Source organism: Drosophila mojavensis, unplaced genomic scaffold (assembly GCF_018153725.1).
Source record: "Drosophila mojavensis isolate 15081-1352.22 unplaced genomic scaffold, ASM1815372v1 contig_136, whole genome shotgun sequence".
Taxonomy (NCBI): domain Eukaryota; kingdom Metazoa; phylum Arthropoda; class Insecta; order Diptera; family Drosophilidae; genus Drosophila; species Drosophila mojavensis.
In genome coordinates, this window is record NW_025318667.1 from 30,931,636 (window position 1) to 30,958,036 (window position 26,401).

A 26,401-nucleotide genomic window follows, 5' to 3' on the forward strand; every position below is an offset into this window, starting at 1 on the left:
GGCGGGTAAAGGTACAGGTGAGGGTGGAGATGAAGGGCAGATGAGGGAATGCTGCAGGCAAATAGAGCGACAATGGCTGCATATAATTGGGGCTATGGCCGCACACTTTCCAACTCGTCCAAGTTTGCCCGGTAAAAGTTTTTGCCAGGAAAAAGTTGAATGTGCTCTTAATGTGGACGGAAGTGCAGACAGTCGCACCCGCTCGCAGGTGGTCTGGTGCTCGATTGCAGTGACTCCGCCCAGAGACGGCATATGAGAGCTAACTGCACAGACAGACAGACAGACAGCTTAAGAATTAATTAGGCTGCCTAAAGAAGAGGGACAAAATAGATGTGCGCGCAAACAGGTGCAAAAAAGGCGACGCAAACAAATCAAGTCATTCACATCAACATTAATTGCTGCTATCGGGAGAGAGCGCGTACAAAAAATGAGGCAACAATAAAGTTGATTAATATAACGAACGACAATTAAAAGTGAGGAGCACAATAAGAAAATGAAATTGTTATTCGACCGTGACAGGACTCGAACCTGCAATCTTCGGATCCGAAGTCCGACGCCTTATCCATTAGGCCACACGGTCTGATATGTGACGGGGCGCCAGAAGCTCTAAACGAGCTACGCTACGATGACGCAACATCGCTGACGTGGCCGGGGCCAATGGCACTAGCATAAATAGCAATGAGAATAAGCGTGGGGAGCAGTAAATGTAGATTGGGGAATAGCGCATAGGAAGTAGAAGTAGCAGAGGAAGAGGAAGAGGAAGTGGAAGTGGAAGTGTGTGCAAAACAAAGCGCTGCGCTAATTAAGCGACGCTCTAATGAACAGATATGCCCCAGCTCTGCGACCGGCACACTAAAATAGAGATGAGCAGGTACCCACTCTATGTATGTATGTAGGTATGTACGTAGACACATACATACATATTCGCACTGACGCAACACAATGGAAAGACACGTCGCATATGCAGGCTTTATGGACACAATGAAACATAAAAACCTTAAAAAAATAACTTTGCTGCTCAAATGAGAATGTCAAGGAAATGTGCAAAATGAATTGTAAAGTCGTATGTACGGCAGTTCTCCTCTTGTTCCGCCCCCGCCGTCTGACTTTTAAGCATTCATAGTGTCATTTCCATTGTTGTTGCCGTTACAACAACAACAACAACAAAGAAGACGACAACAGGAGTAGCAGCCGCAAGAAAATTTTTGCTGCAAACACACTTTCGTTATGGTACTTCCGGTGGACGTCGTTAGCTTGAGACAGCGTTAATTAGCAAAAAGCTAACAAAGCTTTCGCACTATTGTGCTCGCTTTGATAAGAGCTTTTGCTTTCGTTGCGATCGTGACCGCTTGCTCAGTGCCTGTCAAACGGAATGTTCTGGGCTATTTATATATTGAACGTGGGCTATTTTTATCTGGACTATTTTCGCTCACGGAACACATCGGCCCATTAGCTCAGCTGGTTAGAGCGTCGTGCTAATAACGCGAAGGTCGCGGGTTCGATCCCCCCATGGGCCAATTCTTGTATTTTTTATATAAATACTTTTTTTTTTTTTTTAATTTATGATTATTTTTTGATTGTTTTTTTTTTTTTTATTTATTTATTTTTTTTTTTTTCAACAATAATATGTATTATTTTGTTGTACTCTTAATTGAAGTACACATTTATTATACCATAAGTACAGCAATCTATTATAGCAATTTATGTAGACTTATAACAGCACTATTTATAATTTTTTATATATTTATGTTTGTAGGTACATATATATGGAGGAGCATAGCTACAAATTTATTTGTGTTAAAATGCCATTTAGCTGAAAGTCTCATAACATTTACTATAGACGTCTTTCTGCTTTTTGGCGGCATTTTTAGCAAAGTGGGCGGGGCTCATGCTCGGGTGGCTCAGCAACCAGACCAATTGACGTTGATAAGTTGCGCAATTATTGCGCTTCGCTAGCAATGCCGCCTCTGCCTCTGCCACTGCCTCTCCGTCTACCTCTGCTGCTGCTGCTGACTCTCCCTCCACCTATGTTTTGTGTCTGTCCCGCCCTCTACCAATACCTTTGCCTCTGCCGCCGTCGCAGTCAGCGCTGACGTCGCATTCGATTTTCCACAATTGAATTCAATTTCATTCACAATAAAATTCGTTGGTAGCGTCATTATTATCTTCATTACCATCATCATCGGGCGCTAGCCAACGACCCATAGTCGCATTTCGAGTATGGGGGGTATGGGCAGCATCAGGGCAGAAGTTGGGGTGGTAGGTACTGGGCTCCATACATTTGGCTCAATCTTCATCTCGATTCAATTCATTCGATTCATAGCTAACAATTTGCAGGGCGCCAATGCCGCAGCTCAAAACAACATGACTATATACACTTATACATATATACAAATACCCATACATACGTACATACATATATATATATATATATATATATATATATACTTATTTTTTTTTGTGTCTCCTCCTATTTGAGCTTTATGTAGATGCGAGGTCAGAGGTCGCCTGTCTGTGCCTTGTAAATGTTTTCATTTTCGAGGATTTTTTCGAGCCCACTTTTTGGCAGACATTCAAGAATGAAAGCAAATAGGAAAAAACAGACGAAAAACACGATAATGTGCATCAAATGAGCTGTGCGCACATTTCGCAGGCGTCGCATTGGCTATTGAACTATATTAGCCTTGTACATGGCTCTGAATTCGAGTCAGTTAAACGTGGCCAAAACTCTTGCTCAATTGTGGCCGGCAAACAGCTCGCAGCTAACAGTGACCAGTCACGGGCTAACTTCCAACTTGAGTAAAGCAGTTTATCAAAAGCTTTGCTAAGCACGCACATACATATATATGTGTGTATACATATACACACCCCAACAGACCCCAACAGCAATGGGAGCTCTAATAAAAAAGCATATCAAATGAGCCGATGACTGTGCAGACACCCAGTAACTGCAGCTGCGCAAAGAGGGGCATGCACGCCCTGAACATGCCTCAACCGGGATCGGAAACTTTAAAAAGTGCAAGAGTAGGGAAATAGTTTTGGCTCCATATGAATATGCGGAATACGAATATCTTGTAGTTTCTTAATAGACTCTAAAATAATTATGAAAGACTCGAATCATTCGAATGAGGCCAAAGCAGTTGAGATGATTCCGAACGGCATTCTCTCTTCCGTCATTATACTACTACTATATTCTACTTTAACTATTCGTTCTATTGAGCTAAGGAGCGAAAAAAAACAAACCGAATTGCTTATGATTGAAGAAATAGTTCAATATAAGCGATCTCAGCTTGTACAAATCGAACCAGAAGAAGCATGCAAATAATTTATTATTTAATGATGACATATAATAAATTAATAATTAATCTCTCTCTTTTTTTTTCCTTCTTATCAATTATTATTATCTTCTTATATTTATATGTTCACCTGTCTTTACTTTGCATAGTCTCTTTTCCTATCTATATCTTTGTATATTCTTGTTCGCCTTTTCTTCTACGGTCTGTCTTTGTCCTTCTTTCTTGTTATTTCCCTTTGCCAATTCTTCGGTGCTTATTCTTTGTTTATTTACATAGTGCTTTAATAAGAATATCTCTCTTTTATATTTAATATTTTCTTTTTCGTTCTTCCTTCTCCCGTGTCTCTTCTTTTCGCTCTTTCATGGCTTTTTCATGGCTTTTTCATTTTTGTCCCGCTGACATAATTTCTTCTTACATTGTTTCCTTGATTTACTCTTCACAAATGTTAAATTTGTATAAACTTCAAATTACAATAGTAAATATATATACATATATATTTTTTTGGAGTTTGTTAGGTTAGTTGCATTAGTTTCCATATGGTCTGCCACACACACACACACACGCAAATATTTTAATATTTATATATATCTACATATACGGTATTTGTATGTGGTATCAAACTAGTTACCAAGCCTACACACACACACACTCATCATTTGTGGATGGTCGTGCATGTTTCATGTCCACTTAACTTGGAGAAATCCCATCGCCCTGGCTGCGGCGCCCACTTCGTCCTTTGTCAACGTTGCCGCAGTTGCGAGTTTTAGCGACATTTTGTGAGCTTTTACTGTTTTTGCTGCTGTTGCTGGCTGAATTACCCCTAAATTATGGTAATTTATTTTGCCCCAAAGAGCGATCCAGCAAGACGACATCAAATATCCGATGTCCAATGACCGGCCACCCGCCCTACCATTGTTGTTATCGCAATTCCAGCCACAGTCGTTGCCCGTTGCCTGCTGTCCGTTGTCCACTGTCCTCTGTCCTCTGTCCACTGTCCACTGCCCATTGAAACCACTCCGATCCCGACTTCTGCCCTCGCATGTGACACAACTTTGTCTTGGCATTTAAAATCTATGCGATTTAGGAACAGTTCAGTTATGAAGTGACTCTGCGACTCTGCCTAATACTTATCTGTCTCTGTCTCTGTCTCTGACGCTGACTCTGTCTCTCTCTCTGACGCTGACTCTGGCGTCCAATTGTCTGCCTGCCTTTGACGGCTCGTCAGTGTCGTGATTTATGAGCGCCAGCAAAGAACGAAGAGCGAAAAACTGCATTGACTTTGTGCTTGGGTCCGCGTGGAGGCAATTAAAACGCAGAAATTAAGGAAAGCCCCGCGAATCAAATGCTAGCTGCCCCAGCGGCTCCGAGGTGGCAATACAAATGCATTTTCTAACTGGGATTAACATGTTGTTGGCCTCTCGCGGGGCTCATTAACAACGTGAACCCCCAACTGCCCTGCTTTATGCGCCGTAATAGGCCTGGCGCTTTGTCTGCTTAACGACTCACTGGCTCTGCACTCCAGTGGCACACACATACACATGTAAGTGTGTGTGATGGTGTGTGTGTGTGTGTGGCGCGCAGAGTGCCATCGAACAACAAATTAACAAGCCACTAATGCACCAATAAACGCAATGCAGCCAACATTTCAGCTCCAGCTCGTTTTTTTGCCCTTAAAATTTTAGCTGAGCAAATGCACCAAAAAAAAACAAAACAGAACTGACAATAGCATTGCAGTGGGCACTGGCATAGCTGACTGACTAATACTCGTTCACGGTCGTGAGTCTCTAATCCCTGATATCTGATGTAACAGATGCAAGAAGTCGACATAGCTCAAGTAGCTCTGAAAACATTATATTGTTTTATTTTACATCCAGACAAGCATTGCCTAAAGCTTATAAACTCTTTTGAGGAAGTGATAGAGCATTTAAAGTTGGCTTCTACGGACGTGTTACACAATTTTAGCATATAAGCAAATATTGCCGTATCGATGATAGACAGACGGCCATGCCTAGATATACTCAGACTGACAGATCATATATATATATATATTTCACAAGAACAATATACCCTAATTTCCCATTTTCAAGAGGTGGCAAGGAAATACCTCCAGAGGGCGGATTGTCACCTATTATTATGATTAATTACTCAAGATCTACAGGACCGGGACTTGACCTAAAACTAAATGTCAAATATCTTCATAAACTCATAACTCGTGCTATATTTAATATGTACCCTGTGATTATTATGTTTCATTTTGGACTGATGAAGGCATTTAGTCTAAATACTTACAATCGCTATAGTACATCATATGTAATTTTATAAGGAAAGGATCATATAAGTACAAATTTAACCAGCAAAATAGCATATTACAATAATATACTGTATTGCAATGCTTTCTGGACACACTAAGCAGTTAAAACCATGTATTTTTATACTCATTCACGAAAGTGAATCAGTATATTGGTTTTGTGCAATGTCCGTCTTGTTGTCCGTCCGTCTGTCCGTCCGTCCGTCTGTCCGTCTGTCCGTCTGTCCGTATGAACGCAATCTATTTCGGCGCTATTGAAGCTAGAGACTTGAAATTTGGAACACATACTCGTGTATATCTCCGATTTATAAAGTGTTAAAATTTTCCCGATCCGCCCACTAGGGGCGTGGCAAATCGAAAAATGCATTTTCCGATATACCAGATATCATGTTAGTTAAAGAGCTAGAAAGCTGAAATTTGGTATGTAGGTCCGCGTTGACCACCCAAGATCACAAGCTATGGCGGATATATCTACGCCCATTGGGGGCGTGGCAAATCGGATAAAACTGTATCTCCTAAAGTTGTAAACCTAGAATGCTGAAATTTTGCACGTCAGCTAATGGTATGATTCTATAAAGTCTAATGATAAAATTATAAGTCTATGCCCATTGGGGGCGTGGCAAATCGGACCTGGAGATATAGTGATTTTTTAAATTCTCCTATATTTTGGACACTATTGATGGCAGAGACCTCAAATTTTGTATATATACTCGGACTGATCACCCAAGACCAAAAAGTTTTATCGGATATATGTCCGCCCACAGGGGGCGTGGCAAACCACAAAAGTTTATATCTCCTAAAGTATAATAGCTAGAAGCTTTAAATTTGGATAGTTGAGTTACTGGTAGCCTCCTCTATCGATTCCCCAAAAATTATTTTTACGCCTCTTTAGGGGCGTGGCATATCGAAAAATACCCTGTAATTTTCACATTTTTTGAGATTAAGCATTCAAACTTTGCAGTTAGGGTACCGTTATCTCTTTCTAAAAACTGACCAAAAATGAGGTGTCTACGCCCAGTTGGGGCGTGGCAAATCGGAAATACCTGTATATTCTACAGTATTAGAGCGAAACTTAACTACTAAATTGTTGATGGGATGTGAATGAGTATTCCGCAGTCGGTAACGCCCGACTGCAACGTTCTTACTTGTTTCTTGTGTATTTAAATAAATGAATATAATTATTTGCGCTTAGATATATATACATATACATACAATATATAGCTTATCAGTTAAGGAATTCAACTATATCTGGTATTAGATGGCATACATGTATGTATGTGTATAAAGTAGCTGTAGCCGCGTGCTCTCATTATGTCTGGAGAGACATGCAACTGGTTTGTGGCTTGTGGCAGTCAACAGGAGACCACTATTGAAATTTGCATCACTAGTCACGTGACCCCGTGTGCGCACAGACACACGCACACAGGGGCACGTGTCGCGAGGTTGTATATGTGTATGTATGTATATTCACTTATGGAATGCAATAGCTCTGCTGTCCTCTGTGGGCCCACAGAAAAGTGACCCTTAACCTGCATCCACAAATCGTTTGAAGCTTAAGTTACGTTTAACCGTAAGCAGCGCCCAACTGCAGAGTACCGGGTAACGAGTAACATGTAACGGGTAACGGGTAACGGGTAACGGGTAACGGGTGACGGGTAGCGGGTATCGGTAGCAGTTACTCTCGACTTCAGCTGCTGCTGCTCCTCTTACGACTCATTTGTGCTCGGCGGCCAAAAGCAATTATGACCCAATTGGTTTGGCTTTGGTTTGACGTTGTTGCAGGCGGAGCAAAGGGGGGAGCGTTAGTGGAATATACCGGGCCCATATGCCGCCCACCTCCTACCACCTTCACTAAGCCTAAGCCCTTCTGCGTTTCTCATTTATCGTTTGCTCATCGCAGTTCGCCTGCTTGTGTGTTTGACCTGATTTGTTTGGCTCATATAAAGTCATATGTACACTGAGAGAAATTCAACCTAGTGATAATTGCAAAAGATGGCAAATTACCCTGATTTCTGTTGCGCATCATAATATTATTCGTACATGATCGATGATCTTCTGTCTTACCTTTGAAATAAAACAGATCGAAACATTTTTATTTATTCCTTGATATATATACGTATATTCATACTATATTTGATTCCTAATTATTTGTATTTGAAATATTCAATAATTTTGCAAATTTTGTTTGTGCATTTAAAATTTAGTTACATATAGTGAAAAATATTGAAGAGTTTGACAGACTGACGGATTGGGCTATATCGACTCATCTCGTCGCCCTATATACTTTATGGGATCTACCACTACATATGTGTGTGTATATGTGTGTTTAGCAGATTAAACACAAAATATCCTCGGCTCTAGTCGATCCAACCCGTTTGTGAGTGGTTCACTCCTGGCATTTTTGTTAGCCTCATAATTTAAGGAGTTTCTATTGAAATCGCCATTGCATTCTCCGAGTACTGACAGTTATGTATGTGTGTGTAACATTTTTACATTTGCTTGTGTGTGAAAAGTGCGCAATGTTTCTATATGTACGTGAGTGTACATGTGTGTGCTTTGCCTACTCTTTTACAGTAGCTACACACACACACACACACACACATACTGACGCATCCACATGAGCTCACATACACAAATGCTTTGTGTATGCAAGAAAATTATCACTTTCAAATGCGATTGCAGCTAGCAAAACAAAACAGGCAAGACATTGCCTGACGCACACGCACAAATACACACACACACACACACAGGTGGGCTCGTACGTGGTAGCAAGGTTTTTCTATGTGCTGCAACTTTGACTCGTGGCGCATGGCTGCAATGCCTTCAACTTGGCCACTGAACAGGTCTTCTCTCTATCCCTCTTCCTCTCAATCGCTCTCTCTCTCTTTCTCTGTCTCTGTATGTTGCTCTCTGGTTACTGTGCTTACTTCATTTCTGCACGTCTCGCTTTGCGCCATTTTGTTTACAGCATTTGCCGTTTGCATTGCATACTTTTGTGCGTTCATTTAATTGCAATGTCAGCGAGGCAGACAAACGAACAAGTGGGGGAGCCAAAGGCAGAAACAGAAGCGAAAGTGCCAGCAGAGGCATCAGCAGACTGAGCTCTTTCACTCTCCCAAAAATATGTCTGCCCCAGCCTCTCCACCATCTCCACTCTCCATACGCCACTCGCCACTCTCCACTCTCCACTCTCCACTCTCCACTCTCCACTTAATGACTGCCTGTCGTGCTTGCTGTTAGCTTGAAATATATCTGAATGCAAATTCCAAGCCAAAATTTGTTGCTTTCTGTCTGTCTGGTTGTCCGTGTTGCTGCTCATCTTTTGTCTTGGCTGCGCTCGTGTGCGTGTACGTGTGTGTGTGTGCATTTCAATTTGTTTCCCTTGGCTGTAGTCTCATTATTATCAGCCTTTCATTTTTGTTGGAATTAAATTTTGCTTTTGATTTACGTCGCTCCACAATTTGTTGCCAGCCCCTTTAAATAAGTCCTTAATCAGAGACAGGCTGTCAACAGCAGCAGCAGCAGCAGCAGCAGCAGCAGCAGCAGCAACGGCAGCTCCTGTTACAGCTGCACAAAGCGATTTCCCGTTGAGCGCGTGGCCTATAAACGACCGTTAGCTATTCTCATACAGCAGAGCTCGCCAAATGGGCCAAATGGGCCAAATGTTTGCAAATGCAATTCCATTGTGCCTGCGCGTCATCTTGGCCAACTGCTTGGCGAACCGCTGCTGCTGCTGCTGCTTCACTGAGGCAGCAGATACTCTTTCAAATTCTCTAATTGGATATTTAGATGATCCCAGTGCATATAATATATTAGTATAATCTTACTCCGCAGTCAGCTCTAATATCTTGAATGTACTACTAGTATATGCTATACTCACTCAACGACTATCAGGTAGTGCGATAGAAATGTACATGTACGGACCCCATAAAGAGGCAGATTAACGTTAACTCTTGCAATGCCAGGGATTAGAGTAGGTAATAGACGAATGCTGAACCTTAGAGTCTGTGGAATAGACGCCCTAAATTTAAGGGATGCGATATGCATGATTCTGTGTGATGACCTGGACATAGAAGAATAAAGATCGACACTAAACAAATCACTATCATTGTCAAGTGTATTCATTCGCATGGTCTTTGAGATATAAGAGAAAGAAGATCTTAAACTTGATTCCAGCAACTCTACATTAGGCATATATGTACATATGTGTATGTCGAGCTGAAAGTTATCTAATTTATCACTTTTAATTTATGCAAATTGAAACACAATTCAATGTAATATGAATTAAAGTTGATTTACGACTATTGCAATTGTGCAGGAACTCTTTCCCGGTGCTGCGTGGGGCACTTTTGCATTATGAGTATGTTGTGGCTTAGCTTTGGCTTACACTTGGCCCCCATTTCGTAATTCGTATATCGTGCTATCAGCTCTCAGTTGAATTGGTTTGTGGTTCGATTCATGTTTGATGGCGAATTGGAGCTGAGAGCTCGCAATAATTGGGCTGCAGCTGTGATATTCTGCGGCACAGATATCTTTAGAGCCTAGATACAGCTCGTGCTCTCTCTTTCTCTCTCTCTCTTACTCTGCGTCGCTCTCTCTCTCTCTCTGTCGGTGGCTAGCTTATTCTAATGCCAATTGTTGTGCGGTTCACTTTCCATTGCTGCGTAGCCTACTTTCAGGCTGTTGTCTGTTATTGTTGTTGTTGTTGTTGCTGCTGTTGCTCATGTTGCATGTTGCATTCACTTTGCGATTTTAATGAGCAACGCCGCTATTTTCCCGACATTGTTTGCGACTTGGCCTTGTGCCTATTGAGACCTACGCACAGTGGTGCACAATCAGCTACAGCGGGTCTTCAGATAGGAGAGTTTTCATATTATATATAAGATGTAAAAGCAGGCAATAAAATAATTTTTATCTATTTCACATCGTATAGCCTGCATTGCATTATTTCTTGGATAGTTAGAAGCAGAAGCAAATGCCTTGGAAATGCACGGTTTTTGCTTCGCTTTTCATGCAGTTGGTGTCAGTGTGCTGTCGCGCATTCTGTTCTCCCTCTGTTCGTGCACTCATTAGCAGGTCAAGCCTCGAGGCGTTTCTTTTCGCTGTCCGCTCGCTCCCCCAGCACCCAATCAGCGCCCAGATGCGCGCAGCCCTTTGGAGCCCCATGCGCGCTGCTCTATCGCTTTAAATTGTTACCAGTCATCTTTTGGGGCAATTTGATGGGGCGCCTCCTCCTCCGCCAGCGAGCACGTTGACAAAAGCAAAAGTGTCGAGCTGTGAGAAGGCTGGGCGCTTCTTTCTATTTCCATTATAATTTCCATGGCCATGTGCCTTGCCACCCACAGCCCACCGCCCAACACCCAACACCCATCCTCCACCCTCATCTGGGGGCACGCTTCAGTGGCTCCTTTTGCGGCTGGTTCATTGTGTGCGTGTGTGTCGCTGATAGCGCAAAACTGCCAGATGATTATCGCAGGGCCGAACGTTTTTTGTCAACTTTATAAACGAGCTTGCAGCACGCAGCATGCAGTAAGGGGCACGAGTCACGTTCGCATTCACACACACACAGAGAGAGAGAGAGAGAGAGAGAGAGAGAGAGAGAGAGAGAGGGAAAAGAGAGAGAGAGAGGCAGGCCCAGGCTTAACCCTTGCCAAGAACCTGCTCAGCCAACTGGTCAGTGTACGTGTGTGTGTGTATGTGTGTGTGTATGTGTGTGTGTGTGTGTGCACTTTGCCTCATTTTGTTTGACTTGTGCTTTTCTTAACAGCTGCCCCCATGCCCCGCAGGGTGCTGAAGGTCTGCTAACTCGGCTGCTGTTAATTGGCTGCCACAATTTGACTTTTTGCGCCTATCAGCACACAAAATCAAAGGCGAAGGCAAAGGCAAAGCCAAAGGCAAAGCCAAAGCCAAAGCCAAAGCCAAAGGCAAAGGCAAAGCCAGAGCGAAAGCCAGCAGACAAGAGCCGTTGTCTCGCCCCACTGATGAACATCATCATTGGCACGCCCACTGCAGGCCCCAAGCTTGTGTGGTGCGTGACTATCGGGCTGTGGCCCAGTTTTGCATACGAAATTGAAAATTTTCCCTTATTGTTTGTCTAGCCACGGCCAGGCATTGACAGGCACACCCACACCCACATCCACGCCCACATTTTTGGCCAATTCTGCAGAGGTCCTCGCTTTATTTTGTGTGCCAGTCTTCAAAAGTTGAGCCTTCTTGATTGCCGACGCTGTCGAAGCTGTCCGCCGTCCACTAAGAGTTGACTTCTGCTTCACTTTTTCCAGCTTCTCTTCTCCCCCATGCCAAACTTTGGCTTAGCTGCACTTCCCGCCGCCATATGTTGCACTGCTCTGCATCCATGTGCGGTCCTTTAACGCTTTATGCGCTCTTTCAACGTTCGTACAGCCCGTGGGAGTCCCTTCCAGCAACAACAACAACAAAAACTACTACTCATATAATTTCCGAGCACACGTCCCATTCAGCGACACAGTTCCAGTGGGCGGAGCAATCAGCCGCCCTAGCTGCGCAGCGGCTGCCTCTGTAGTTTAGTGTAATTTGAATGAATTTTAGAGCCTCCAAAGTTAACAAACTCTCCACACACACACACACACATAGACCAATAAAAAACAAATGGCAAAAAAAAGTCAAGAAGCTTTATTTTTTGATTCCTTTTTTTTTGGCTTGGCTTCATTTTTCGCTTTTTGCACTTTACAACGAATTACAGAAGCTGTGTGTGTATGTGGGTTGCATTATAAACTTATCATAGCATTAAGCTTGCCGCTATTCAAGCCACAAATTTTAATGTGCTGTGCAGTGAAGGCGGCTCCAGTCAAAGCATTGAAAAAACTCCAAAGAATGCTCCAACGGGATCGCCGACGATTTAAGACTCTATTCTAGCTAAGGAGATCACACATATTCTGTCAATATAATTTATATTGAATAGAGTTATCTATCCTAGATATGACCATAAAATCATACTCACTATGAGTACTACCGCCCGCAAAGACTGTCTGCCGACAGCTATGCGTCTCTATTCTGATATACTTGATGGACCCTGATCAAGATTACATATTTTAATTGGCATTAAGCTAAATTTGGATTCACTAGATTTCCATTCCAGCACGACACATCTGCTTAAGTGAGAAACAAATCTTAATAATATCTTTTGAAATAACTGAAAACTTAATACAAATATTCGGGCTAAAAATAAATAAAGTCAACTTTGGGCTCCATAGGAAAGTTGTACACAAAATTTGGCATCAAATTGATTGCGTGAGACGAGAAAAACTTGATAGAAAATTTCAACAAAAGATATTTGTGACTCGAAAAGTTTGGATTTTTATTATACAAAAACTCATTTGGCTCCATTGTGCGTCGCATTATTAAATCACAAGAGCTGCAGGTGTGCAATCTATATATATATATACATATACATATATGTGTTAGATATGTGTGTGCATAGTGTGCAGCATGTGTGAAGCCGTAAAACTTAATAAAAGCCAAAAAGCCATGCAGGCCGTATGTGATGTATAGATATCCTATACAGTAATTGAGGCAAAGCTGAAGCAATTCACCTTCAGGTATTAGACGAAAGGCTTGATTGATCGGGTCTAGAGTTGGGCTGCAATGTCTATTCCTTGAGAAAAAAGTGAGTGTAGCTAAAGCTAACTGTAGTTCAGCTTGGATGGGCAATGGAGCTACCCAAGTCGTGAATGCTTCCAGGGTGTGTCAAGTGACGCAGCACACAAGTTGCACACACAGCACACAGCTCGAAATGTTGAGAGGGCAGCGAAACGAAACGGAACGGAACGGTACGGCATGGCACGGCACAAAATGAAATGAAACGAATGGCAGGTAACAATATCAAGCGACACGACACGAGCTGCGGGGCGAGTCGAAAGCAGCCGCGTTGACATTTTCTCAACTTAATTAATTTTCAGCTACCCCAACTAATACACACTCACATACACTGCACACACACACGCACACACGCACACACGCGCGCGCACGTAATGTGCACACACACTCTAGGGTCTGCTGGCATTTTGTTTAGATTTTGCTTTACACTTGGCGCTTGATTAAATTTGAAAGTCAACGCCGACGCGAAGAGCTCCGCATTTCAATTTCAATTAATATTAACATTTTCGCAAGTTCTATTCATTCTATTATTCCTTTTTCGTCTGCCAAGTGTTTGCCCACTAGATAAACACTAGACATCACAACACGGCAAACGCAGGCCACAAAATGTAGAGACCAAATGCGAAATGATCATCATTATCATCATCATCATGCAAACTCATGAGTCGAATATTAGTATATAGTTACATATATGTGTACATAAGTATATGAAATTTGATATAATAATACTGTAGGTAAAAAGCCAATTAGTAAAGTCGTTTGGATTATCCTGCAGTAGAAAAGAGGTCAGAGAAGAAGGCGACGGATGAGGGAACAAAGAAATAATAAAGAAGATAGAAAAATAAATGAAGGCAAGGGAGGCTGATAAGCGACAAGAGAGAAATTAAAACAATGAAGACGGTAAAAGAAACATGCGAAACAGAAGAAAGAAGACTGGAAAAAAGGGAGACAAACGAAAATAACGACAAAAGCAGCTAAAATGAAACCAGAAAAAAAAAGATTTATAAAGCAACAGCAGAGAGATGAATAATAAACGAATATAGAACAGACCAATCGCATGAGAGACTTGAGAACTTGAGCACGTTGAGAACAACAATATAAGAAGTGATATGAGAGTGAAAAGAGAGGATAAAAGAAAGAAATAAACAGAAGTGACAGAAGAGAAGAGATGTTAGATGATCAGCTACTGAATCATTGTTCATTTGAGATGCGCTTCAGATCATGTAAAAATGTTGTCTTCGAATGTTGAAATATTTACATACACGTGTATACATATACGTATTTGCATATATCTAACATTTCTTATTTTATAAAGAACAAAATATTTATTTATTTACTTAAGAATTGAAGCAAACTAATGCAGTAAAGCTACTGGATAGGCCTCGGCCTACGTCCTATCTGCCATCAACCACGCCTACTTTCATATCCCAGCTTTACTTGTATGCATGTGTACATAAATATTTAAAAGATACCCCCACACACATACACACACGCGCGCGAAGCTTGCGGCCAGCTATTATTTGCAAATAATACCAATTAACGTAAAAATAATTGCGCGATTCTTTCGCGTGTATGTACGCCTTTGGATTGGACTTGGTTAATTATTAAAGTTGAGATCGAAGTAGTGCTTCATTTAAGAACACTCGGCGCATTATTTGCTGAACAAATATTTTGCTTAGTTGTTGTTGCTTTAAGTCAGCTGAGGGCTTGGGTCGATTTATTCGCGCTTTTCGATCAACTTGAACAAAAGTTGAAGCCGCACTCTGCCGGTTGCGCTCCAGCGACTCGAAATGAGTGGGTAAACTATCAATGGGCGTGTGGGCGCATGGGCGTGACACGCCCACATCTATGCGGGTCTGGCATGACAGCGAGAAGTCGCGAGGCAATGGATTCTGGCTTAAACATTTGCCTGTTTTTACTCATATAACCCATACACATACATAAGCACACACACAGTTTTTGTTATTATTTGCCGTAGATATTAGCTGTTAGTGCTCAAATTCACGAGGGTCGCTAATGGAGTTGTGGGGGAATGCAAGCATACCTGGTCGTATGAGTTCCATTTGCATATGAGACTTGAGTCAGATTTAGCTATGAAAAATGCATTTTTAGTGGATTGAAGTGGCTGTAACTCTAGACAGTCAGCAATTCACTCAGCTATCATTGTCATTTCAGGGAGTATACACAATAAATACTAAATCATTATATGATGTAAATGAATATGCTCTATAAACAGCTCTATCATAGATCACTTGATCAAAATTTCAATTACATACTCAACTTGGAGACTTTGCAATTCGATTTGTATTGCTATGCCTTAATCTTCCATTAACGCTTGGTCTAACTGCTCGGATAGCCCTAGCTCATCTGCAGCTGCGCGTGCTTCAGGCTGGCGGGCACAGACTCGTTCCCGGATCTCCTGCCGCTGCGTTTAGCGGACTGGCAGCTCGCGGCGCCCGCTTGTGCAGGACGCAAGTCATAAAGCTGGCGCGTTCGTTGGCTCGTTTTGGCGGACTTTCTCTGCCTGGCATAATAAAGTTTGGCTCGGTGCAAAGCGAGTTTTCTTTTTCGTTAGCGCTTGCAGCTACAAAATGATAGCACTCGGAGGGTCGACTGGGCGACTCAGTGGCGTGAGCTGAGGGGCTGTCGGGCAGGCAGCGCAACGTTTGTTTCGTCATCATTTCATTTCTTAGTCAAAGCAGCAGGCAAGCGGAAGCTATTATTTGCCATGCAACTAACTAAAAGGCAGAAATTACAAAGTGCGCTCAGACAGAAATTAGTTGAAGAAAAACGACAACAAAGCCACAGCCCCTGCGCGAGCTGGAGGGAGGCGAAACAAACGGAGACTGGAACGAATTTCCCATGTCCAGCAAGCGGGTAAAGTTTAAATTGCACTCAAGCCAGGTCCGGGCCAAAGCAATGCAGGCGCATCATCCATACGCCCCGTTAGCCGTTGCAGGCCATTGGCTGGCGTTACGCATACACTGCGTAAGCTGCTGAGGACGCAAAGCTGATTATATAAATTAGACGCGTTGCCTCTTCCTCTGGCTCCATGGCTCTGGCTCACCTGTATGACGTATACGCCCGTCGCTAGTCGATTTTACCAATCTGATATACACCACAACAGATTTGAAACTGAAACCTGAAACTTATTACTCCGGCCTCTGCCGCTGCCCCCTGTTGCTGTCTCTATCTATTGTCCTCTCAGACTCATATTCTGCAGCTCACTGCTGGGCCGCCTGCATTACGCATACGCCGCGTTGCCAATTGCCTATAAATTGTTAAGATGTCGCGCTTAATAGAAAATCCATAAATTGCCAGCGGGAGGCGGCGACACAACACTCGAGCAGACAACGAACCCAAGCAATGAGGCAAAGTACTTCCTCTCCTCCTCCAGCTGCTTCCCCCGTCAGTTGCTGCTGCTGCTGCTGCTCAGGCTCGTCGTCATATCGAAAATCAAACAGCTATTGAACTTTGCTATTGGGTTCTTTGCTGGCAGCTAACAAGTTGCCGTTGCCGTGGCGTTTGTTGCATGTTGCTGTTGCATGTTGCTGCTGCTGTTGTAATCCACTTAAAGTCTTTGCCAGTGTGTAACCGTATCGGCATGCTGACTGCTTTGTATCCAGTGGCAGCAGCTGCCAAGCGATTTGCATAATGTCATATAGAAAAGTAGCAAAAGAAAGAGAGGATGAGAGAGACAGACAGAAAGAGGTAGGTAGAGAGTGAGCTGGGCAGCTACTTGCATAGCTCAGCTGCAGTTTAGCTCTGGGAACCGGCAACAATGGACAAGAGATCTCTGTTCCCTGCTCCTGCTCCTGCTCCGGCTCCTGCTTCTGCTCCTCTGGCCAAGGCATTGTCTCCGCTTGACTCCAGAGCCCGAGTCAGGCTGTCTTCCACACTGTTGGACCTTACTGCACCCTGCAGCTTATTTATAAATATTTTATGGCATTTTATTTACTAATAGAGTCTTTATGAAGTTAGACGAGAGTTCGACATGCCAATCTGCCCATCTGCCCTGCCCTTCCTTCTGCCCTGGGCTGTCTGCACTGGCTTAAACACTCGAACATAAATCATGCAACGTTTTCGGTTTTGCATTTTGGTTACAGAAACCCAATTAAAGTGTTCGCCACCCATAAATCCATAAATATCATTTAAGCTGCATCAAATTTAAGGCACGGCATTCGAGAGCAGCAGCGGGAATGACCAGTCGGAAACCGGGAATTGGTTACTGGTGACTGCCCGCATTTACCGCAGCTGCAGCAGTCGCTCTCTCTCTCTCTCTCTCTCTCGCTCTCTCGCTCTCTCACTCCCCCACCATCTCTCTCTCTCTCTCTCTCTCTCTCTTTCTCTCTCTTACCAAATCTTTTCATCTCAGTCGCAATTGTGGGTAAAAACAACATATAAAAACTGTCAATATGCACTTTGTTTCAATACACTTACCAAAGGCTGAAAAATAAATCCATAGCTGCTGCTCGGATTTAATCGAATGGGAACTAAATATGTATAAGGGCCATTTACTTAATTTCGAATTGTTTTTCAATGTATTCTCAAACTCCACTTAGACTCTTTACATTTCTTTAAATGTTTTTGCTGTCCATAAATGAACTTTCAAATATTTTAGTCTCTTCTAGTTGAACACTGAAGTCTGTCAACTTATCATTTTCACATCAGAAAAATGCACTAGCTATGTTTGTAAACTAACTAGCAGATATTTGATTGAATTAATTACACAGCGCAACAAAATTAAGATATTTCACACATCTCCGCCAAGCCTTGCCCTTGATAATGAAATTCTTTATACTCCTTCACGAAAGTGAATTAGTATATTGGCTTTGTGTAATGTCCGTCTTGCTGTCCGTCCGTCCGTCCGTCTGTCCGTCTGCCCGTATGAACGCAGTTTTTTTCGGAACACATACTTGTGTATATCTTCGATTTATAAAGTGCCACTAGGGGCGTGGCAAATCGGAAATCTGAAATTTTGCACGTAAGTTAGTGTTATGATTTTATAAAGTCTACTGACAAAATTATATGTCTATCGATGAGCCAAAAATAATTTGTACGCCTCTTTAGGGGCGTGGATTATGAAAAATACACTGTAATTTTTACATTTTTTTAGCGTAAGCATTCATATTTTGCATTTAGGTTTCCGTTATCTCGTTCTAAGAACTGATCAAAAATGAGGTGTCTACGCCCAGTAGAGGCGTGGCAAACATAGCTGCTAAATTGCTGATGGGATGTGAATGCGTATTCCACAGTCGATAACGCCCGACTGCAACGTTCTTACTTGTTTATTCCTATAATTGAACTCACTGCAAAAGAGTATTTAAAGTGCGCCTAGTTGGGGTCCCATAGGCCGTTGTTGCATGCAATAGCAGCCAACACTCTGCGGTAGTTGGGTCGAAAATGTGTATTTAGTTATTAGAGAGCGACACGCGCACTCCAAATGTTTAATGTGTAATTTATTTACAATATATTCCATGTGGCTGCCAGTCAGCGCCATTGTGGTTGCTGCGGATTAAAGCACTTGACAGGCAATCAAAGCAAATGAACGTCGCATCAAACGAGTGGCAAACGCTTCTTTGCGTTCATCAAATGCTTTTCGAAACTTTCATTCTTTAATTCAGAGCGAGAGAGAGAGAGAGAGAGAGAGAGAGTGAGGGAGAGGGATTGCTATTAATATTTGCGCGTTTTCAAAACTCTTTTCAAACTGTTTAGCAAGAGCTTATGTAATTTCTTATCCAATACTGAACAGCTGTCGCTGTGTAATGGCCGATGAGAGACGAGTGACGAGGGGCGGGTGGCGGGTGGCGAGTGGCGAATGACGGGCGATGGACTGCCATTAGAAAGCATCCCAAGATGCTCGAGTAGCCAATGTGTCCAACACACTTTTCATCATCAGCCTGTCATAATCGTCTTTATGCCCGGCAACATTTTTCATACGCTTTCAATTTAGCAGCAGCGCCAACTCCAACTCCAACTCCACTCTAAGCCCAGCGCCAACTGCGACTTAATTAAGGAGATCCATCATTGTGCGGCAAAAGGCTTAGCTGTTTGAGAGAGCCAGAAAGACAGACACAGAGAGAGGAAGAGAGAGAAAGAGCGAGAGAGAGAGAGAGAGAAAAATAGAGAGGGAACAGCAACAGCTGGCAGAGAAAGAGTTTGGAGAGCTTAGAGACAGGTGCCATGTCCACATCCTGACCGCACATGCTGGCGCTCCCACGCATAATGCTTAGGGGCCATTGTTGCCGCTTCATCTGCCGAAATGGGCGTCAATTCATCATTCAATTGTTTGCACCGCCACCTCCTCTCTCCCCTCGCCCATCCCCTGTCTTGTAGACTGTCCTTGTCCTTACGAGTGCGTCTTGGTGTCCTTCCGCTACGGATTGAAATACCAGCTTAGTCGCAGAGCCGCATAAATCTCGTTGAAAATGATTTAAGACCCCGGTCCGTAAGTTTCCATGCGGACTATAAATAAAATCGGTGAATTCAATTTTATCATAAGGTAAAATGAATTTCTTTATGCGTTCTAGGTCATCTGTGCAATGCGTCAGAAGGAATCGATCATGTGAATAAGTTTTTCTTTTTAGCTATCAATTTGCTATTAATAGTAAAATAGTTGTGAAGCTCTTTTTTATATGCAAATAATCCCTAAATGAAGTCGATGTACAAATAAAGTGAAGAAATAAAGGCCTCCTACAATATATTTTTAATTATTAAAAATAACTTTTATTTGCAATTTGTATTATAAAAGTATTATTATATTAGTAATATGTATGTGTATAGCGTGCCTCCTCTCTCTCTCACTCTCATTGTTCATTTATATCAATTTGATTGATCAATTGGATTTGAGTGTTATAGAAGTGTTTTATCCTCGTCAATAGGTAATGGGCATTCCTTTGCACAATGTACTTACTGGGAGTCTTGTTTGGTTCATTTCAATTAGTGTGCCAACTAACTGAAGTTTCAATTATGGCTGCTCTTCTGCTAGCTATTTGGTTAGCTTTGGGCTTTGGGGCAGTCTTTTGTCGCACATGGTCACAATCACACACATATAGGCACACACAGTGATATTCTGTAGCCTCACCCTGGCGCACATCCGCTCCCTGAACATTCAAGTTTTTAATTAACTGCCTTACAAAGATTTGCTTTTCGGAATTTGCTTTTTTTGCTTTTGCATTTGCTTCGTTTTTTCGCCTTTTGGTAGTCATCTAAATTGTGTGCCCGAGGCGCTTGCCACGAATTGAAATTCCCTTGTTTGCAGCCTGGAATTTAATATGTCTGAATTGCAGGGTCATATTCGGGGCACCAACAGCCCCACCAACAGCTCCAACAGCTGCCCCCGCCTCGCCAACCCCAGCTCGAACCCGCCTGGCGACATTTGCTAATTAAACTTTTTGTTAAACGCTTTAAACATGTGCCGCCTGCCAATACACTGCAAAAAAAGCGCCAGCCCCCAGCCAGCCTGTCGGTAATGACAAATGGTTGTCAGTTCGTGAGCAGGCGCCAGCGGCATTGCAGCTGCGCCAGTTGCCATTCGGCTATTGGAGGCGCAGCCCCGCGTCGTGTCGGTGGGGGAAATGCTGAAAAATAACTAGAAAATTAAATCGTGCTACGTCAGGAAAAACTAAAGCCAAACTTTATTTTGTTGCCCACCTACATGGAGTGGACAGGGGGAGGGATGGCGGGAAAGCGACTGAGCAGGAGAGGCTGTGAGGTGAAGACAATGGTTGGATAGGGTTGGGTAGGGCAGGGTAGGTGGCATGTGGCAAGTTATAAATGAAGCTGGCAGCTGCGTGCAACAGGCGCGGCGAGAGTTTTGGGGCTTCGCTCTTCGCTGTGCAATTAACTGTAAAAATGCTGTCACAATATTTAAAACTTTTAATTGTTCGCTCAATTGCAACAAGAGCAACCACTGCCACATTGGGGCGCCACTTGCTGCACTGCAACATTTGCGCTTTAAGCAGTCGACTTTAAGCTCAAACTTTTCACCTCGCCCAGCGGCTCTCCGCCCAGATTCAGATTCCTGTTCTCGTTGTCATCTCAGTTCGCGTTTCGATTGCGTTGCGCTGCGTTGCGTTGCGTTGCGTTTCGTGTCGCTTCGGCTTGGGCATTTTTCGCTTTTGCAAAAATAATTCAACATGAATATATCGCATTTCATGGAGTCATACATCACACAGCGGCAGACAACATGCGGCTGTCGCTGTGAGCGTCAGGGCGTGCCTGCTTTGGGGAGCGAGCGAAGCTTGGGGCAGTGTGCGACTGCGATGGGCAGCGGGGAGGCAGCGGGCGAGTGACAGGCACTAACATAAACCACAATAATATCCAAAGTCATGAAGAAAGTAACCAAGTGTGAATTTTTGGTTTATGCCTCGCGAAACAGCGCGCGGCAGAGCGGGTTTTTTGTGCACCCTACCTCGTTTCGATGAGGCCTGTGGCACTTTTATAGTTTATGTAATTGTTGGTGATACATTTCGTACTACTTCAAGTAGATGAGTTTGAGAGGAAGAAAGCGCTGACATGAGCAGCCCCTTTCCGGCAATTGACATTGAGAGCGCCCAGGATATTCAAGTACAAGTCAAGTAGCTGACATATTCCCAACTAATCGTTTCTAGCCTTACTTTGTTGGGTACAAACTTTTTCGTACCCATAGCGCTGAAGCTATACTTCAATTGAAAGCCTAGGGAAACCCGTAGATGTTGTAACTATCACATACACATGGTAAATTCTCCTATCTCGTTACATATCCATACATATCACATTGCTATAGACGATATTTTCAATAAATTTCTATTTATATGTCTAATATCCCCAAGAGTCGTGGATTAAATCAATGAGTTAATGCCTAATCGACACGCATGGGATATGAATGAATAAGATAAGATTTAACTATCTCGCTCTGCAAATGCTAATAAACTCCTCACATAATATGAGAACTCAGATAAGCATTTCATTCGAAATTAATCTGTCGCTCGATTACCTAATCTTTTGAGCTATTTAAATCGATTAGAGGTGATTTCAGTGAAATCGCAGCTTAGCAGCTGAATTATTGTTGAAGGCAGTTTCATCTGTTGCTCCATAAAGCCACTAAAACTTGGCCTTCAACTAAACCAATGGGGTAGAGATTCAGGGTAGAGATTCAGATTGTATTGAGCGATTCAGTTTTGTTGATTTTGCTGTATTCAGCATTTTATCTGATCATCTTATCTGATCTAATCGTATTCTCTCTCCCCTCTCGAAATATCTCCGTCTCCCATTTTCATTGTGGTAGCTCATTACAGGTTTCCTGCTGGCCGGCTTGCACAACTGCGCCTATCTCTATCTCTCTCCCGCTCTGTGTGCTTTTCTTTTTATGTTGTGTTTCGTTCTGTTTTCTGGTTGCCCCTTGCAGTTGTTTTAGCTGAAGTTTCCGTTTCGCGGACAGTTTACTTTGCTTCTTTTTATACTTGTGTGATTCTTTGACTGCACACACACACTCACACACACACACACACACACAGTGTGTTGCAACAAAACATTTACGACGTCATCGTTTCACAATTTTCGTCCAGTTTTGTGTTGTATTTTAAAATAAAAATTTGTTCCTTTGGCTGGTGCTGCCGCTGTGGCGCTTGCGTTCACTCCCACAGCTCTGCGAAGCGAGAAAAAGCGCTAAAGTTTGGGGCAAAAAGTGAGCAAAAGCTTGTGTCATTTATCATGCATTTCCACTTTTGGCTTCCGTCGTGCCGTCCGTCCAGGACATGGCCCAGCACAGACGAAAGCGGATGGACAACTGCGCGTCGAGTGGGAGCGGCGGAGCAGCAGAGTCCGGAGGCAGGGGCAAAAACATGATCAGAAGCAGCTCAAATGATGTGTGTGCGCTGCTCTTGCCACAGGCCAACAAAAATAAAAATAGAGAATAAAGAAAAACGAAAAACGAAAAACCGAAACACACACAAAACACATTTCAGTGTCAGTTCCACTTGCATTCTTCCTTTTGGCCTGTCCAATGCCTCCGTATTCCAGCTGCAACTCCACTCTTTGCCGCCTGTCAAGGCTCTGGCCATGGCTCGGGCTCTGCTGGCTCAGGGTGCGATTGCAGCATGCTATGGGACAAATGAAGCGCTCCACAAATCATCGACAGACGCCCAATTTATGCGTTTGCGTTTGCGTTTGGCCAACAATGCTCTTTTCATTTTCATATTCATTTGCTGCGAAGTTTCCCCTCTGCGCTCTACACCTCTGCGCTTTATGCCGAAACATGCAAAATAAATACCAAAAAATAAATAAAATGGTCGAAAATCGAGAAGGAAACTCTCAAAAGTATGCCCCACAATTCATTTGCAGCAGATGAACATTTCTTCTGTTTGAGTTGCAGTTTGAGTTGGCGCCACAATCTTAATGAATTCCCATTCTGACTCATAGAGTAGTAGAGTTCTTTTCGTATAGTTCGCTGAAGAGCTGTAATCATATGCAATGGATAGGAATCAAGAGACCTTGTTTTGAAGCTATGTACGTCTATTAAGTAACACGCAGTGTCAGAGAATAAATAAGAACAACTCCACATTTGCCGAATTTAATATTTGAACTGAGCTCTCTATTCCCATAAAATACTAGCCTTACATACATAACATGAGAATCTTAATACAAGTGCAACGCGTTTAGTCACGTCTCCCTCTTTGGATTGCTTAAGCTATGGTCTAGGCTCGGATTGCACTTTTATCAGCCGCTCGTCAGCCGCTGCAACTGGGGGATGACTTGACGGCAGATAACGCGCAGACTATCGAGTATTATATAATTGCAGGCTATCGAATACTCCAATACATCTAATACAAATGATCGTTCTGGCTAGGATATGCCATAGTGCCATTTATGTGTTAGCTCAAGTATTGAGCTGAGGTGCAACTTCCAGAGCTGTTGTAGGCCTCAACAGAGTCAAGTGTATTTATCATTTGCATCATTTTGCCATTTGTCTTACATTATTTGTTCAATCACTGATTATTTGTGGCAAGATGGGCGTGGTGCCCTGTTGAGGCTACTGGAGGGCGCTGGGAGGTTGTCTTTCGCCAGTTTTGACACTTGAAATAACAAATGTGGCTGTTGGCGCAGTTGCCATATCCACCGGAATCAGGGTGGGCGATGGGCGTATGTGGGCGTGTCGCCTGTATGCGGCAAGTCGAGTAATGCTAAGTGAAGGAGAGCAGTGTGGGATGAACTGCGCCAAACGAATGCGTCGCCACTGGGTCTGCACGTCTACTTCTCCTGTCCCCCGTCCCTCGTCTCAAGTCTGCCGTCTGCCGTCTGCCGTCTGTCGGCTTCTGTCTGCCATCTGCCAGTTGCCATCTGGTGTGTGCGTCAGCCTCCTCTGGCAAGCAGCCCGGCGTTTGGCTCTGCTTCTGCGTTGCGACGCAAATAACCGCAATGAACTTGAGCCCAGCTGTCAATGTGATTAATAAACTTGGCTTGCCAATAGGTTCCACTGCCGCCCACACTCACAGCCCCGCTGCCCTCTTTGCCTTGTTTCAATTCAATGAGACGTTGTTTTTAAATTGTCCCAGCAACTAGCTAACAGTCCAACATTCTCCTTGTCTATTTGCAGCAACAGCGACACAGCAGAGCAATTGAAACACATCCAGGCGTCTAAGGGAGGTTCGACAATCGCATACAGCTATATCGAAGATGGGCGTGGCACGCCTTACCCTGATGCTGCTGGTGGCAGCGATGCTCCAGCTGAGCCATGTGGACGCCTACTCCAGTACGTATACGTAATATAGATCTGTGTATGTTTGTATTTTGTTGTCCGCGTGTTCGTCGTGTCACTGTTACACCTTATACCACTTTTCCCGCTACTCTTTCACCTGCTCCTTTCCGGAGACTTGAGCTTGGCCAGTAGCTCAGCTGCTGGCTTAATCTCGGTCTCCCTCTCTTTACGACTCTAACTGTGTCTTTCTCCCTTCCTCTCTCTGCCTCTCTCTCTCTCTCTCTCTCTCTCTTCGTGTCTATCTTTCTGTCTCCTTCTCTGTTTTTCCTCTTTCCCGTATAAATGCGTATTGTACAAATTTATCATGCATCATCGCCATCGTCATCGTCATCATCATCTCCACTGTCATCACGATCAACATTGTTAAACAACTAAATACGTAACTGACGCATCCACGTCTTATTTTATAATTTGTATTATTTTGAATATCCTCCAACTCGAAACCCGAAACACACTACAACACTTTTCCCCCAATACCAACACCAATTTGACCCCGACCCCAACTTTGATACCGGATCTGACTCCGACTCCGACTCCGTCTCCGAATCCGCCCCCGCCTCCGCCTCCGCCTCTGTCCATGTTTATGTCTGCGGTTTCGCTTTCGTTAACTTGCGCATGTGAAGAGTATGGACGCGGCTGTGCCGACATTGGGTGTCTGCCCACTGAGGAGTGCGTCATCACTAGCGACTCGTGCAGCTACAATCAGCGCGATGGCAAGGACTGCGGCAGCTATCCGACCTGCAAGCGCAAGAGCGGCTCCAGTACCAACCAGGCCAACCCCTCCTCCTCGTCGTCGTCGGTTAATCCGTCAGGTATTTATTTTGCTTTTTATTTCTATCTTGTGTTTCATTATTTTTGTTTTCTGTGCGGCTGGGTACTTGGCGAGCTTTACCAAATTGAGGGCGGATCAAACGCCGCACACGAGACGGACGGACTTATCGGACAGTTACAGAAGCGTACAAAAATATATATGTACATGCATTATAGATGACTGCAGATAATTGTTGATTATCATTTGCATAATTTTCTCTGATTTCGTATTTAAATACCTACACACATACACAAATAAGCTAGAGCTTTACTAACCACACAATACACTCACGCAAACACCAATGCTAAGCGCTATCTTTGTCTAACTCGCACACTCACACCCAAGAAAAACTAAAACTGTAAACGTGTATTTGGTCTTTCATTTCATTACACTTGCACTTTCGCCCGCATTCATTGTCTCATTTTATAGCACTGAGCTTTTGACTGGTGCACAGCACTAGAAATACATACACATGCATAACTAAGCGTCGCGCCAATCAGCTTGCTTACTCGCTTGCTGGCTAACGCTCGCGCTCTCTCACGCACTGTCCCCAGCTGCTGGGATTGGCGATGAGAGAGTGAATTAGCGTTGGCTCGCTCGCTCGCATGCAGCAG

General features: G+C 43.4%; 1 protein-coding gene and 2 non-coding genes across 6 annotated transcripts in view; 2 read left to right on the top strand and 1 right to left on the bottom strand.

The window, feature by feature from the left end:
• Window positions 1-26,401, top strand: part of LOC6586273 (loricrin) — a 104,292-nt gene that overhangs the window by 72,966 nt on the left and 4,925 nt on the right. For 3 of the 4 annotated variants that reach the window (XM_044011009.1, XM_044011087.1, XM_044011001.1), the window contains 2 exons: window positions 24,815-24,970; window positions 25,600-25,788. In XM_044011009.1, the coding sequence (XP_043866944.1) occupies window positions 24,895-24,970; window positions 25,600-25,788 (265 nt within the window). In that variant the 5' untranslated portion in view covers window positions 24,815-24,894. Of the gene's footprint in view, window positions 1-24,814; window positions 24,971-25,599; window positions 25,789-26,401 lie in introns of those variants that run through there. The other variant, XM_044011023.1, reaches the window with a different exon arrangement.
• Trnar-ucg lies at window positions 508-580 on the bottom strand. Its single transcript has one exon. It is a non-coding gene; the product is annotated as a tRNA-Arg (tRNA).
• On the top strand, window positions 1,444-1,517 carry Trnai-aau. The gene has a single exon. It is a non-coding gene; the product is annotated as a tRNA-Ile (tRNA).